General features: G+C 43.8%; 2 protein-coding genes across 2 annotated transcripts; both read left to right on the forward strand.

Annotated features, from left to right (window-relative positions):
- The first annotated feature begins 3,463 nt into the window (after positions 1 to 3,463).
- On the forward strand, positions 3,464 to 4,252 carry LOC131681207 (uncharacterized). Its single transcript, XM_058961915.1, has one exon. It carries the CDS (start codon positions 3,464 to 3,466, stop codon positions 4,250 to 4,252), a length of 789 nt encoding a protein of 262 aa, XP_058817898.1.
- A 6,773-nt stretch (positions 4,253 to 11,025) lies between these two features.
- Positions 11,026 to 14,761, forward strand: LOC131686135 (DNA-directed RNA polymerase I subunit RPA2). The gene is made up of 5 exons (XM_058970304.1): positions 11,026 to 11,182; positions 11,248 to 11,820; positions 11,882 to 12,054; positions 12,107 to 13,524; positions 13,575 to 14,761. The coding sequence occupies exons 1-5, from the start codon at positions 11,114 to 11,116 to the stop codon at positions 14,729 to 14,731; spliced, it is 3,390 nt and encodes a 1,129-aa protein (XP_058826287.1). The 5' UTR covers positions 11,026 to 11,113; the 3' UTR covers positions 14,732 to 14,761.
- Positions 14,762 to 16,171: the final 1,410 nt, after the last annotated feature.

Raw genomic sequence — 16,171 nt, forward strand, 5'->3', positions numbered from 1 at the left:
TTCAAATCGCTTGGGATTGGTGGATCGGACAAGATCGGAAGAGTTCAAATATTTTTTGTATAGCTGAAATCTTGTTTTATAATACTGCTTCAGCAACTTTGCCGGATCTAGCCGTATAATAAAACTTTTTTATCATTAAAATTTGGAATAAAATGTTTAAAAAAGGTATTTTTTAAAGTTGGTGCAATACACAGCAAATCTACTTTTTTAGTTAATTTTAAGCTAAAGTTAAACGGTTGTGTTGAACTACGTTTGCAATAATATTGTCTTATTTAATACAGTCATCATCACTAGAAAGCGATTTTGCTGTATATATAACGAAAACGATAAAAATATCCCTTTAAAATATCACCATTGGGTATACATGCAAAAATTCTTTAACAATTTTTGATATACTCCTTATTTTTCCACGTTATACAGTAGGTTCTTAGGTATGTAAAAAATATAACGAAACAAAAAAATCGAAAAAAAATATTTTGGTTTTTGGCCAAGAATTTGTTCTAGTTACTCCTCTGTGCGATGTATAGACCAATGTCAGTGTTTTCTCCCCCTGTTGCCTCTCAATACGAACCGTTATCGAACCATCCCATGTGTCTCCCCCATATAAAGACTCCACATGAACTGCAGCAACCTCCCGTAGGCGTGGGTCCCTCTGTCGTGAACTATGGGTCATCGAGATTCCAGTGTGGACTTACGCAAGAGCAAATTGCGGCAAGACAAGCTTTCTCCAAAGAGCTTCCGTCATTTGCTGGCGATCCTGCTGACTGGCCGGTGTTTATCACTAGTTACCAGCAGTCTACTTATGCATGCGGATATTCGGAGTTGGAGAACCTGTTGCGGTTACAGCGGTGCCTCAAGGGTTGTGCCAAGGAAGCGGTTAGTAGTCTTCTTCAACATCCGTCGACGGTTCCTGAGGTGATATCGACATTGCAGATCTTGTATGGTAGGCCTGAGCAAATAGTTCACAACCTTATCTCAAAAGTTCGTAGTTCCCCTGCTCCGAGATCGGACAGATTGGAAACGATAGTCAGTTTTGGTATGATGGTGCGCAACTTATGCGGGCACTTAAAGGCAATTGGATGCTCAAACCATCTGTCGAATCCTACTTTGTTGCAGGAGCTCATTGAAAAATTGCCGGCCACGGTAAAACTTAACTGGACTATTTACCAGCAAAATTTGCCGATGGTGGACCTGAACAGCTTTGGAGATTATATGACGACAATTGCATCTGCTACCAGCAGAGTTGTTACGCCCATGGCGAACTCATCGAAGGCGATCCGTGAAGAGCGACATCGAGGCAAGGAGAAGGCGTTCGTAAACACTCATGCAGCGGTCGAATGTGATCCCAGGAAGCAAGCAGGTGCATCTCGAGGCGAACAGTCGTCGTACAAGCAGCCAGCCATACCTTCGAAAAAAGTGGAAGAATCTTGTTTATCATGCGGTGGTGAAGGCCACCAAATAGCGACCTGTGCGATGTTTAAAAAACTGTTTGTCGATGCTCGATGGAAAGAAGTGAAAGAGAAGCAGCTTTGTCGTAGATGTTTGACGGCACACAAACGCTGGCCATACCGTGGAGAAATATGTGGCGTGAACGGTTGTCAAAAGCGCCACCATCGATTGCTTCATTATGACCAGCCACCAGTGGAAGCAAATCCGAGTGCAGGTACAACCAATGCTACCGTTACGGTTCATCGTGTGCTTTCATCGTCGACTCTGTTCCGTATGTTGCCAGTAGTGACCTACGGAAGCAAAGGGCGAGTGAACACGTTCGCTTTCCTCGATGACGGATCATCCGTCACCATGGTGGAAAAATCGATAGCAGATGCGTTGAGTCTCGAAGGGAAGGTCGAGGACTTGTGTATCCACTGGACAGGTGGAATTTAAAAAAACCTGTCCACAAAACAAGTAACTTTGAATGTTTCGGCTGATGGTTGTGACCATCGGTATAAGGCAACTGAAGTGTATGTGGTCGAGAACTTAGGTTTACCAGAACAAACGGTCAACTTCTACGAGATGGAACAACGTTTCAATTACCTCAAGGGGCTTCCAGTGAAAACCTTCACAGCTGCAAACCCCGGATTGATCATTGGGGTGAATAATGTTCACTTGCTGGCCACCCTGAAACTGCGGGAAGGAGGTATCGGTGAACCGATCGCAACTAAAACACGCATTGGATGGGCTGTATACGGAAGCCTACGGGGAAACAACAACCGATTCCCTCACCGTCAGATGCATATCAACGCAAGAACAGCCGATGATGATCTACACGCCCATGTCCAAAAGTTCTTTGGCTTAGAAAGTTTGGGGATTACCACCTTTTCGAAAGAGGAGAGTGAGCAAGACTCAAGACCCCGGAAGATCCTGGAGGAAACAACTGTACGTACTGACAGTGGTAGATTTCAAACCGGTCTCCTATGGAAAAGTGATGTCGTGAATTTTCCAGATAGTACATCTATGGCAGAGAAACGTTTGGTTTGTCTCGAGAAGCGGCTTAGCAGAGATCCAGAGCTATACAACACCGTGCGTCGACAGATTGCTGAAATGAAGGAGAAGGGTTACACACACAAAGCGACTCCGGCAGAATTAAATGAGTTCGACCCAAGACGTTCGTGGTTCCTACCGTTGGGAGTCGTATTAAATCCCAAGAAACCGGGGAAAGTTAGAATTATTTGGGATGCGGCAGCTAAAGTGAAAGGTATATCGTTGAACACGGAGCTTTTGAGCGGTCCAGATTTACTTGCACCATTACTGCGGGTAATGTTTGGATTCCGCGAACGAGAGGTGGCCATTTGTGGAGACATAATGGAGATGTTCCACCAAATAGTTATTCGAAAGGAAGATCGCAGCGCACAGTTATACAAATGGAGAGACTCGCCGGATTTGCCGATGGATGTCATGGTGATGGCGTTGCAATTTTTGGTGCAACTTGTTCTCCTGCACAGTCACAATTCGTGAAAAATAAGAATGCAGATGAACATGCGGAAGTCTACCCAAGGGCTGCTAAAGCGATTAAAGAAAGACATTATGTCGACGACTACCTTGATAGTCTCGACAACCCTGATGAAGCTGTTGAGTTGGCGTTAGAGGTGGCAAAAGTTCATGCCGCTGCTGGGTTCATAATCCGGAAATGGATTTCCAACCAGCGCACCGTGATGGAGCGGATCGGAGAAACCAATCCAACTACGGTGAAGCGATTTGTTGGAGAATGTAGTGTTGAACGTCTGCTGGGTATAGTCTGGATGCCGGAGGAAGATGTTTATACCTTTTCATTGAACTACAGTGACAGTGTCCGCGCGCTGATTGAAGGGGAAGTAGAGCCCACCAAACGGGAAATGCTGCGGTTGGTGATGAGTATTTACGACCCCATGGGACTGGTGGGGGCGTTTGTCATCCATGGGAAAATCCTAATACAAGATGTCTGGAGAGCGAGAACTGATTGGGATGGTTAACGGTCCTAAGGAAGATGGATCACGTTGAAATTCCCCGTTGTTACTTTCCCGGTTACGATCCGGTCAGTTACCGATCACTACAACTGCATATTTTCGTCGACGCGAGTGAACAAGCCTTCGCAGCGTGTGCTTATTTCCGCATCGTGGACCGAGAACGAGTACGTTGCTGTCTAGTTGCATCGAAAACTAAAGTGGCGCCACTGAAACCTTTGTCAATCCCTCGCTTGGAGTTAATGGCAACAGTGATAGGAGTGCGGTTAAGGAAAACAATCGTCGAGAACCATTCAGTACAGATCCAAGAGACGTTCCTTCATAGTGATGCCACGACTGTCCTTTCCTGGATCAAGTCTGACCCACGTCGCTATCGACCATTCGTTGCTTTCCGTATCAGCGAGATATTGACTATGTCTACGGTTACAGAATGGCGATGGGTCCCCACTAAACTCAACGTCGCTGACGAACCCACAAAATGGGGACGAGGTCCATCGTTTGAATCAGATAGCCGTATCATGATTGGACCTTTGTTCTTATGTGATGATCAACAAGAGTGGCCGAAGGATTGCAGAACGACGAAAAAGACGAAGGAGTCGGAGGAAGAACTTAGACCAGCATATGTGTTTAGTCATTTTATAACGAAACCGTTGCTGAATCTGGAAAAATTTTCTAAATGGAAACGTCTACTGCGGAGTGTTGCGTACATTCACCGTTTTGTGTTCAACTTAAAACAATGTTGCAACAAGGGACCAGTCGAGAAAGGAGCACTTACGACAGCCGAGTTGCAGAAAGCAGAGCGTACTCTTTAGGCGTTAGTGCAATCAGACAAATATCCGGACGAAGTTTCGACGTTAAAGCACAACGCTCAAGCCGACAAATCCGAGATGAAACGTTTGGAGAAGACAAGTCCACTTATGAAGCTGACGCCGGTAATGGACGACTACGGGATACTTTTTTTTTTTTTTTCAATTCGTTTATTTGATAAGGCAGGTTTGCGTTAGCTTAAAGGTGCCAATTTTGTTTTGTTTTACATTTTAAATTACTTAAAACTAGGGGTTTACATATTGATTTTTGAAATTAAACTAAGGCTAATTTAGAGCTATACATATACACAAGGGGGTAGTATAATTTTCGTAAGATTAGAGGGGTCATTTAGTTTTTATGGCAATACGGTTTGACATTTTTAGCAATGAGATTATTGGAGCAAATAATGTTTAACTAAGGGGGAAAATTTTTACGACTATCTTAAAAGTAGAAATAATTAGAGGGCGTGATTAAATTTTGTAAAGATTCGGAGACATTAATTAGAGTTATTTTACGTGGTAGTAGAGTTGGGCATTTTAAACGAGATCATATAATATAATAGTTAAAACTAGAAAAGGCAAGAAGAGCTAAATGCTTCATGAAGATATTTGGGGGGGGGGGGGGGAAGGGGTGTTACTTCTGTGTATAAGAGTCAGGGGAAGTAGGGTGGACAAACATGGCAGGGGGAGAACATTATTTCAGTTTCAGACTTCGGGAGATCAACGGATGGATTACAGAATCAGGGTGGTCTTCATCAGGAAGAATCATGTACTGGGACGCCGGGTGGTCGTTCTCGAGATGGCAGGGGTTTCTCCAGACGATTTCGTAGTGCGGCTCAGATGTTGATCGGCTACATTTCGAGTTGTGCGTGTGATGTTCGTGCTTTAGGTCCCGTGTTTGTTGGCTCATTCGACAGGGATGTTTTGTGTCGCCTTGGAGTCGCATCAAACCATCGTGGGTGTATGGTACAGGTGGAAGAGAGCGCTTCTGTGAATGATAAGGAAAAAGGGGCAGTTAAAGTTGGATATTGATGGTTTTTATGAAAGTGTATATAAGGGACATATAGAGGACATCGCGGCTTGCCAACACATCTCGAACCGGGACGTTGGGTGGTTTTCCTCGGGCCCGGAGGGTGTCCATAAGCCGAGACCTGGCGGAACTGTACTCGGTGCACGCCCAGACTATGTGCTCTATATCGTGATAACCGTCGCCACAAGCGCAGATACCACTCTCCACGAGCCCAATACGTCGGAGATGTGCATCCAGCGTGTAATGGTTCGCCATGAGTCGGGACATCACACGAATGAAGTCACGACCCACATCCATCCCCTTGAACCAAGGTTTCGTCGATACCTTAGGGACTATCGAATGTAGCCACCTTCCTAGCTCCCCATTGCTCCACGAGGTTTGCCAACTTTCGAGGGTTCTCTGATGAGTAATACTGAAAAATTCGTGGAAGCAAATTGGTCTTTCAAAAACGTCACCTTCAATGGCACCCACCTTGGCTAAGGAGTCCGCCTTCTCATTGCCCGGAATGGAGCAATGAGAAGGGACCCACACCAAGGTAATCTGGAAAGATTTGTCAGATAAAGCACTCAGTAGCTCCCGTATTTTCCCCAAAAAATACGAGGAATGCTTTCCATGTTTCATCGAGCGAATAGCGTCAATAGAACTCAGACTATCCGAGACGATGAAGTAATGGTCTGCGGGTAATGTGTCAATGACTCCAAGGGTATACTGAATAGCAGCTAGTTCTGCGGCGTAAACTGAAGCAGGGTCACTGAGTTCGTAGGAGGCGGTGAACTTTTGATTGAAAATACCGAAGCCAGTGGACCCTTCGAGGTTTGATCCGTCAGTATAAAACATCTTAGAACAGTCGACTTCTCGGAATTTATTATAAAAAATATTTGGAACCACTTGTGGGCGTATATGGTCCGGAATTCCAATAATCTCATCTTTCATGGATGTGTCGAAGAAAACAGTAGATTCAGAAGTATTTATGAAATGCACACGGTTGGGATTGTAAGAAGAAGGATTAATATTTTGCGCCATGTAGTCAAAGTACAGGGACATAAAACGGGTCTGAGAATTGAGCTCAACAAGCCTTTCGAAATTTTCAATCACCAACGGGTTCAAGATATCGCATCGAATGAGCAATCGATATGAGAGTTCCCAAAATCGATTTTTCAGCGGGAGAACGCCCGACAGGACTTCGAGACTCATCGTATGGGTCGACTGCATGCACCCTAAGGCGATACGCAAACAACGATACTGAATTCTTTCGAGTTTGATGAAATGTATGTTCGCGGCGGATCGAAAGCAGAAGCATCCGTATTCCAGTACCGACAGTATCGTTGTTTGATACAACCTAATTAGGTCTCCTGGGTGGGTACCCCACCACGTTCCGGTTATTGTACGAAGAAAGTTGATCCTTTGCTGGCATTTCTGTTTCAGATACCGAATATGGCATCCCCAAGTACCTTTCGAGTCGAACCAGACCCCTAGATATTTTACTGTGAAGACCTGAGCTATAGTTTGACCCATTAATAGAAGCTGTAGTTGTGCTGGTTCACGCTTCCTAGAAAATACAACTAGCTCAGTTTTCTCCGTGGAGAATTCGATACCCAGCTTAATAGCCCATGCAGACAAATTGTCCAAGGTATTCTGTAATGGTCCTTGTAGATCGACAGCTTTGGGTCCCGTAACAGACACCACGCCATCGTCTGCAAGTTGTCTTAACGTGCAGGAATTGTCAAGACATTCATCAATGTCGTTGACGTAGAAATTGTATAAGAGGGGGCTTAGACATGAGCCCTGGGGAAGGCCCATGTAGCTAAATCGTGATGTCGATAAGTCACCATGCGAAAAATGCATGTGCTTTTCCGACAACAAGTTTAGTAAAAAGTTGTTTAAAGTCGCTGAAAGACCATGCTGGTGCAGCTTCTCTGAAAGAATGTTGATAGAAACTGAATCAAAAGCCCCCTTTATATCTAGGAACACTGATGCCATCTGCTCTTTACTAGCATAGGCCATTTGAATTTCGGTTGAGAGCAACGCAAGACAATCATTCGTCCCTTTGCCTTTGCGAAAGCCAAATTGTGTATCTGACAGTAAGCCATTTGCTTCGACCCAATTGTCGAGGCGGGATAGGATCATTTTCTCGAACAACTTCCGGATACAAGATAGCATTGCGATCGGTCGATACGAATTGTGGTCGGAGGCTGGTTTTCCTGGTTTTTGGATGGCGATGACCTTCACTTGCCTCCAATCGTGTGGGACAATGTTAGCCTCAAGAAACTTATTAAATAAGTTCAACAAGCGTCTCTTGGCAGAGTCTGGCAGATTCTTCAACAAGTTGAATTTGATTCTGTCTGGCCCTGGAGCTTTATTGTTACACGACAAGAGAGCAAGTGAGAACTCCACCATAGAAAAAGGTGTTTCGTTCGCGTTATCGTGACGGGACGCGGCGCGGTAGATCTTCTGTGCCGGGGCGGAATCCGGACAAACCTTCTTGGCGAAATCGAATATCCAACGGTTTGAATATTCCACGCTCTCATTAGTACTGTTACGATTTCGCATACGTCGGGCTGTTCCCCAAAGAGTGCTCATCGATGTTTCTCTCGTTAATCCGTCGACGAACCGGCGCCAATAACCGCGTTTTTTGGCTTTCATCAAACTCTTCATTCGCTTGTCTAACGTCGCGTACTGTCGAAAACTAGCGGGTAACCCGTCGTTCCGGAAGGTCTTAAACGCGGCGGCCTTCTCTGCGTACACGTCTGAGCACTCTTTATCCCACCAGGGATTGGGAGAACGTTTTTGTATGTTCGCGCCGGGTACTGGTTTAGTCTGAGCTTGATTCGCACTGTCGAGAATCAAGCCAGCCAAAAACCTGTACTCTTCCTCCGGAGGAAGTTCTTGAGTGGATTCGATTTTAACGGATATCGCGGTCGCGTAACTCTTCCAATCAATATTCCGTGTGAGGTCATACGAAATATTGATTGTTTCCAATGGCCTTGAGCCGTTATTGATTGAGACTACGATCGGCAGATGGTCGCTACCGTGGGGATCAGGGATTACCTTCCACGCGCATTCTAACTTTAGCGAGGTCGAGCAAAGGGATAAATCTAATGCGCTTGGGCGCGCTGGTGCGGGAGGAATCCGTGTCATTTCACCCGTGTTTAGAATTGTCATGTTGAAGTTGTCGCAAATATTGTGAATTAAAGAGGAACGGTTATCATCATAAAGGCAACCCCATTCCGTACCGTGAGAGTTAAAGTCGCCTAAAACTAGTCGCGGTGCAGGCAGGGATTCTATGATGTCATGTAGCCGGCGATGCCCAATCGCGGTGTTGGGGGGAATATATATGGAAGCTATGCAAAGATCTTTGCCTTTGATTGTTACTTGACAAGCGACAACTTCAATACCTGTTATCGAGGGAAGGTTAATTCTGTAGAAGGAATAGCGCTTTTTGATCCCCAAAAGCACTCCTCCATAGGGGGTATCTCGATCCAGGCGAATAATATTAAAGTCGTGGAAGTTGAGATCTATGCCGGAAGTTAACCAAGTTTCACATAATGCAAATGCATCGCAACTCAAATTATTTATTAAAATTTTGAAGGAATCGATTTTCGGGATGATACTTCTGCAATTCCACTGTAGAACAGTGATCAAATCCGTGACCTCGTTCGATGAGTTAGCCATCGAAGGATACAATCGCTGAAAGGAGGGGCCATTTAGCAGTCAACTGCTTCAAAAATGTTCTTACTGTAGGGAGAAAGGCTAACAACAGACTTTTAATAGGATCAGTGATATTGAAAGTTTTTATTATCCAGTCCACAATGTCCGAGAGTTTGATAATTCCAGTGCCGCGATTATTCTCGAACTGAAACAGAGGAACACTTGGGATTTTTGATGTTCCGGGAAGTGCTGGGAACTCCTTCTCTGAGTTTAATCCTCCGAGACCAGGAGCTAATTGCTTCGGTTTGGTTGCAACACTTCCAATAGATGTGACTTTCTGAGTCCCGTCAAGGGATACCTTCTGGCCTTTACAACGAACTTTAGGAGAGGAAATGTTCCTCCTCTTCCTATAACTTCTAGGCGCCCTAGTAGATGTTCCCTCTTGTGGGTCATCAGCCTCGCCCTCGTTAGGAGGCAAGTGAGCATAGATGTTTGTTGAGGTTGGTGGTGTAGCTTTCTTTAGCATTTCTGCAAAAGAACGTTCGGATCGTCCAGCAAGGGAACGTTTTAGTTTATCCCCGCGTAGTTTGTACGCGGGACATGCCGAGATATCATGCAGATTCTCTGCACAGTAAGGACACTTCTCAGCATTCTTACTGCACGAATCATCTAGATGATTCTCCCCGCATTTTCCACAGCGGGCCTTATTGCTACAATACTACGGGATACTTCGTGTAGTTAATAGTGATTTCCTAACATACGATGCCAAGTATCCCATAACCCTAGCCAAACAACATGCCATCACTGACTTGTTACTATTTAAATTAAAAACATTTACAGCTTGAGCAGTTTCAAGCGGAGAAAGCTTCGATTTTGCTGTGAGAAAAGCATCCGAAATTCAGTCGTAACACTCAATAAAGCTATAATCACAAAGACCAAATATCCATGTTTGAACAAATAAGTTGTAAGATACTTGTGTAAATATTTGATAAAATTTCTGTTAAAACACTTGCATATCCCAACTACACGATTGTTTCATGCTGTTTTGGCCGAATTTGTCCCCTACCATATAGGAAATAGGTCATGGAGTTGCATGTTGCCAACAATGTGCAGGTGGTACCCAAGAACACGAACCCCCCAAAAGCTCCGCCCGATGGCAAAATATTTGGCGATCGTCATGTGGAACAGAAAGCTGAAAGTAGAACCGGAAAACTGTTGGAACCGAGAAGCAGTTTGAGGTAAATTGGTAGTTTACGGCGAGCAAAATGGACTAGGTGGCTGCACAGAATCGGATGATAGGAGTTTAAGGAAAGACCCTGTAATTCGGATTTGGTAAACTGGAGGCTTAGCAGAATATTTTTTCTTTATTTTATACTAACTGTACATCAGCAAAAAACTATTTAATTCTTTTTTTATAAAAATTTGATAAGATGATTCATTCGCGTTCTTGTTTGACCAAATTTTGATCTTAACACCCTTTATACTAAATCACCAAGACTGTTCACTCAGCAAAGACTGAAAAAACGGATAAATAGTGATTTTCTTGGTATTCATATACCTTGTCGCGGCAGATTTTATGGTCAGTACGATGCTGACAGTCTCTTTTTGAAGGTACAAATGAAAAATATCTTCTTAATCATTTGTATTGCATACTAACGCAAAAAATACGAATTTAGAACACTTGCGTCTAAAACTCAAATCTTGCCCCGATTTTCTCTACCTTTGAATAGACCGTTAGTTTGCACACAACTCAACGTTCGAGATAAACCTCTGTTTCCTGTGCTGCTTTCATCATAATGATGTGCATTTTAAAGGATTTTCGAGCATTTTATTATGTTCTGATAGACGGGGAATCATGATTCCAGATAGTTTTATAATAAAATTATTATGTATGCCTTTTTATGCGGTCCGTATATCGATCTGCCCCGATTTCCCATATTATATCTGGAAGAGGCGTTATGCGAGCGTTACCACGGCAAAACATATGCTACCTTTTATTTAATAAACCTTGCCTTGCCAGTTGTTTACATTCGTGTTCTCACAAACACAAACTTCCAATCTGTCACTTTCGTTCGTTGCTCTGCTTGTGCACGGCATGTGTGCGACGAAAATCATATTTTGAATCGAGGAGTTAGCAGCACATTATTTTCCTGTTTAATAGAATAATTAAATTCATTCAATTTAAAAATATGAAACATTTACCAGAGTTGACTAACTCGAAACCTCAGTTTCGCGAAATTCCCAAGCATCAAAACCAGGTAAGCATAACGTAAGAAAAAATAACCTCTAATCGCTTATCCCGCGTACCGGGTTTATATTTTAGATTCTTGCCAACCTTGGCGCACCACACATAGAATCCTTCAATTACATGCTGGAAGAAGGCATCGACGATGTTATTCGAAATTTAGACCCAGTCGAGTTCGAACTACCGAACAAAAGTCGAATCCTGCTGCGGATCTCGAGCTGTTCAATTACCAAACCAACGGTTCCGTTTGGCCAAATAAACGTCCGGGAAAAGCGAATATTCCCGTCCGAGTGCCGACAGAAGAATGAAAACTACTCCGGTATGTGTTCGGTGGTGGTGGACTGGGACGTGGATGGACAACCGAAGCCACCGATTACCAAGGATGTTGGTCTGGTTCCGGTGATGCTGCGATCTAAAGCGTGCAATTTGTATGGGATGTCACCGCGAGAGTTGGTTGAACGGGGCGAACATGAGGATGAATGGGGTGGACATTTTATCGTGCACGGGCTGGAAAAGTTGATCAGAATGTTGATTATGACAAGACGTAACTTTCCGATTGCTCTGAATAGGAACACGTGGAAGGACCGCGGGAAGGATTTCACCAGTACGGGAGTTATAATTCGATGCGTTAGGACGGATCAGACATCTACGGTATAGGGTTATTAGTTGATGAGTTTTATCAGACATTTAATTGGTTTATTTCTTCTGATAGCAAAATGTACTTCACTACCTCGTGAATGGGACAGCAAAGCTGATGTTTTCGATACGCAAATCACTTACGTTTGTACCTATAGTTATGCTACTTAAAGCACTTTCCAGCTACACTGATAACGAAATCTTCAAGCAGTTAACGGCAGGTTTCGAGAATGATCAGTACTACAAACAGTAGGTATTCACATGTTTGGATACTTGATTCAATTCTAATTTTTAATTTTAGTTGCGTACAGAATATGCTTCGAGAGCTACACGAAGAAGGAATTCACAACCAAATTGAGTGCAAAAATTACATGGGAAATGTATTCCGTTCGAAACTTGTCTTCCTACCGTCTTGGTACAGCAACGAAGAATTTGCCGATTACCTTCTGAAGTCCTATGTCCTAATCCACCTGGACAACGAGTTGGACAAATTCAATCTGTTGGTGCTGATGATGCAGAAATTGTTCACCGCGGCTCAAGGTCGTTGTAAAACCGAAGGCGCCGACAGTGTGATGATGCAGGAACTGCTCTTGGGTGGTCATCTCTATCAGAAGCTACTACGGGAACATTTTAGTTCATTCTTAAATGGAATGAAATTCAACCTGTTGAAACTTTGTAACGACGCTGACACCCCTGTGATGCAGAACGACGTAGTTATGGCCTGTAAAAATACTCCAAATTTTGATCGCTCCTTTGGAAATTTTTTGGCAACTGGAAATCTTCCGAAGGCCAGTGAAATGGGTCTAATGCAGGACTCTGGTCTAGTGATAGTTGCCGAAAACATCAACCGAATGCGGTACATGTCACATTTCCGAGCAGTCCACCGTGGTTCGTTCTTCGTTACGATGAGAACTACCGAAGCGAGACAACTGCTGCCAGATGCGTGGGGGTTCATTTGTCCAGTTCATACCCCAGACGGAACTCCTTGTGGTTTGTTAAATCACTTGACTTCCGACTGTCTCGTATCCGGTAGTCCCGATCCGGTGAAAGTGGGCAACATCGAACAGTGTCTGATACGATTCGGAATGCTTCCCGCGAACTCGCTGTCGTTCGAAGAAAATCAAGCTAAAAACAGTTATCCAGTAATGTTGGAAGGTAGAATTATTGGCCGTATTCCGCAAAACATTGCAGTTCAAGCCGTGCATAAGCTTCGTCTGTTGAAAATCGAAGGAACGGATATTCCCAATACTACGGAAATCGTTTTAATCCCTTCAAAAGAAGGCGGCCAGTATCCAGGATTGTATATATTTGTAGGAGCAGCACGCATGGTCCGACCTGTGACTAACCTGTTTGTGAACAAAGTTGAACTGATCGGAACGTTCGAACAGGTCTACATGGATATTTGCATCACGCCGGACGAAGCCTATCCAAAAGTGACCACTCACATGGAACTATCGAAAACGTCCTTTCTCAGTAATCTGGCAATGTTGATTCCGATGCCCGACTGCAACCAGTCTCCGCGTAACATGTACCAGTGTCAGATGGGAAAACAAACCATGGGAACTCCCTGCCACAACTGGCAGCTGCAGTGTATTGCCAAATTCTACCGACTGCAAACGCCAGCTACGCCGTTGTTCCGACCCGTTCATCATGATAACATTGATCTGGACAATTATGCTATGGGGACGAATGCGGTGGTTGCCGTTATCTCTTATACAGGTAAGAACTGAACTTTCAGAAGATGCAAACAATCATTCCGTATATTTCAGGTTACGACATGGAGGACGCAATGATTATCAACAAATCAGCCTTCGAGCGAGGATTCGCCCACGGAACGGTGTACAAAAATGAACTGATCGAGCTGAAAGGGGACAGCTTCTTTGCTCGTGATCCACGCAACGAACACCTGAAACCCTTTCTGGACAACGACGGGCTTCCGTTTCGAAGCGCTCTGCTGACGCAGAAAGACCCATTCTACTGTTATTTCGACACGAATGACCATACCTACCACGTGGTAAAATTTGACGGTCAAGAACAGGCAGTTGTGGACAATATCAAACTGTGTGGGGCTATTTCGGGCAGCGGCCCGAAACGAGCCGTCATTACGTACCGAATCGTACGTAACCCGAACGTGGGCGATAAGTTTGCTTCTCGAGCCGGACAGAAGGGAATCTGTTCGCAAAAGTGGCCCGCGATTGATCTGCCTTTCACTGAGTCCGGAATGATTCCGGATATCATTTTTAATCCACATGGATTTCCTTCGCGAATGACAATTGCTATGATGATAGAGACGATGGCAGGGAAAACGGGTGCTTCCCATGGGTTGGTTCACGATGCGACCCCCTTCCGATTTACAGAGAACAACACAGCAATTGATTACTTTGGGCGTCTGCTGGAGGCTAGTGGATACAATTACTTCGGAACCGAACGGATGTACAGTGGAGTAGATGGTCGTGAAATGAAGGCGGACATATTTTTCGGGATTGTCCATTACCAACGTCTACGGCACATGGTTTCCGACAAGTGGCAGGTTCGTTCAACCGGCCCGCTAGATCAGCTAACTCACCAACCGAACAAAGGTCGTTCGCGGGGTGGCGGTGTGCGGTTTGGTGAAATGGAACGAGATGCTTTGATTGCACATGGAGCTTCATTTTTGCTACAGGACCGATTGTTCCATGGTTCCGACAAGATTACCACACTGGTTTGCAAAGGGTGTGGTACGCTGCTTGGACCGATCAGTAGCATCACAAAGAAGGTGGCGTCAAATACGACGGAAACGCAACGTACGCCAGCTACCTGCAGGCTCTGTCGTAGTGATCGCGACATAGGATATGTGGAAATCCCCTACATTTTTAGGTTTTTAGTGTCACAGCTTACCGCAATGAACATCAATGTGAAGCTGGAGCTGGCAACTCCTCAGGTGTGAAAAATATTGATTAAGTGTCAATAAATTGTAATTTAGTTGAATTCGATTTTTTATTCTAATGTCTTGAAACAAAATCTAGCTTGGGGGGAACGGGAGGAGTTGCTTCTCTAATCTTCCGGTCATCACATCACATGCTTTGGTATTCTTAGTCCTATGTATAACAAACATGAAGATGTGACACAAGGCGCCAAAAGCGCACTAAAATCCTGTCAATCCTATTTTTCATTGGTTTGTCTGCTCTAAATATATCACCAGGGGACCGTTCATAAATGATATCGAATATCGTCACGTAACAAGATAAAAACTAAAAATGAATTTTAGACGTATCAGCGGATCAGGGATAAAAACGAACAACATTGTTTATGAATGGCCCCCAAACAAAGAATATTCCATAACAAATATCACGTAACATCTGCGACAGAGCATTGGGATCAAGGCCAAGTTCCCACTGGGTCGTCCAAAACTCTAGGACGATTTTTCAGAAGGGCGTAAGAGCAAAATGTAAACAAACCAGTTTTATGCTTAATATGGAAGCTAATGGTATAAGTTACCATAAAAATTAAAAAAAATATAGTAATAAGCATTTTAGATCGCATTACTAAGATTTTTTAAAAAGGCTTATTTCAATTTTGTGGGATGTGAAATCGAGTTGTTGTTACGCCCTCTCTGTTTACTTTAATGATTCTGTCGATATAAACGAGGTATTATACGTTTATTTAAATTAACAATACTCGTAATAGGTCACTGCAACCTAACAATCTAATAAATTGAATAGATTGAAATATTACTTCGAAATTAGTCTGAGATTAACATTGGAACGGATTAGGCCATTATAATCGGTTAGTCTTCCATACGCCCTGCTTTACCGACCGTTTTTCATCTGCCAACATTCATGCGCCTCTCTATAACCGGCGTAAATTAAAATGCAATGCTGTAAAGCCCGTCGTTTTCATTCTCGTGCGTGCTATTAATAATTTATTTTTGGATGAAACAAACAGGAAAGCATCATATATTTTTGAATAGTATTTCGGAAATATGGATGTTTTACTCAGTAAGTATGTTTTAGTTTTAAATAAGGGAGCAAAAAAAGTATGTTTACTATTTTATTTTCAGAAGCTGCGGATATGTTACAAAGCGATTTGGAGGGACGCCTGTGTTCGGTGCCAACAGCTGTTTGGTTCGAGGTGAACAGGTATGAAACATTCCACACCTCCAATACGGAACCTCTGAATTTGGCATTGCCAGCAATACATAATGTTGGTAATGCTGATCGCGAGAACAACAAGCATTGAACTTTGTCAGCGATCGACACGAAGCGAAAACAATAGAACAGGTCAGTTCTTCGAGACAGAGGCAGCGTTTTAGAAACAGACTTACGGTTCTGTTTATCCTCACGGCGAAATGATCACTCGACACGCAATCCACTGATTCCTGTTATAG

This window comes from Topomyia yanbarensis, chromosome 2 (genome assembly GCF_030247195.1).
Source record: "Topomyia yanbarensis strain Yona2022 chromosome 2, ASM3024719v1, whole genome shotgun sequence".
NCBI classification, from domain to species: Eukaryota; Metazoa; Arthropoda; class Insecta; order Diptera; family Culicidae; genus Topomyia; species Topomyia yanbarensis.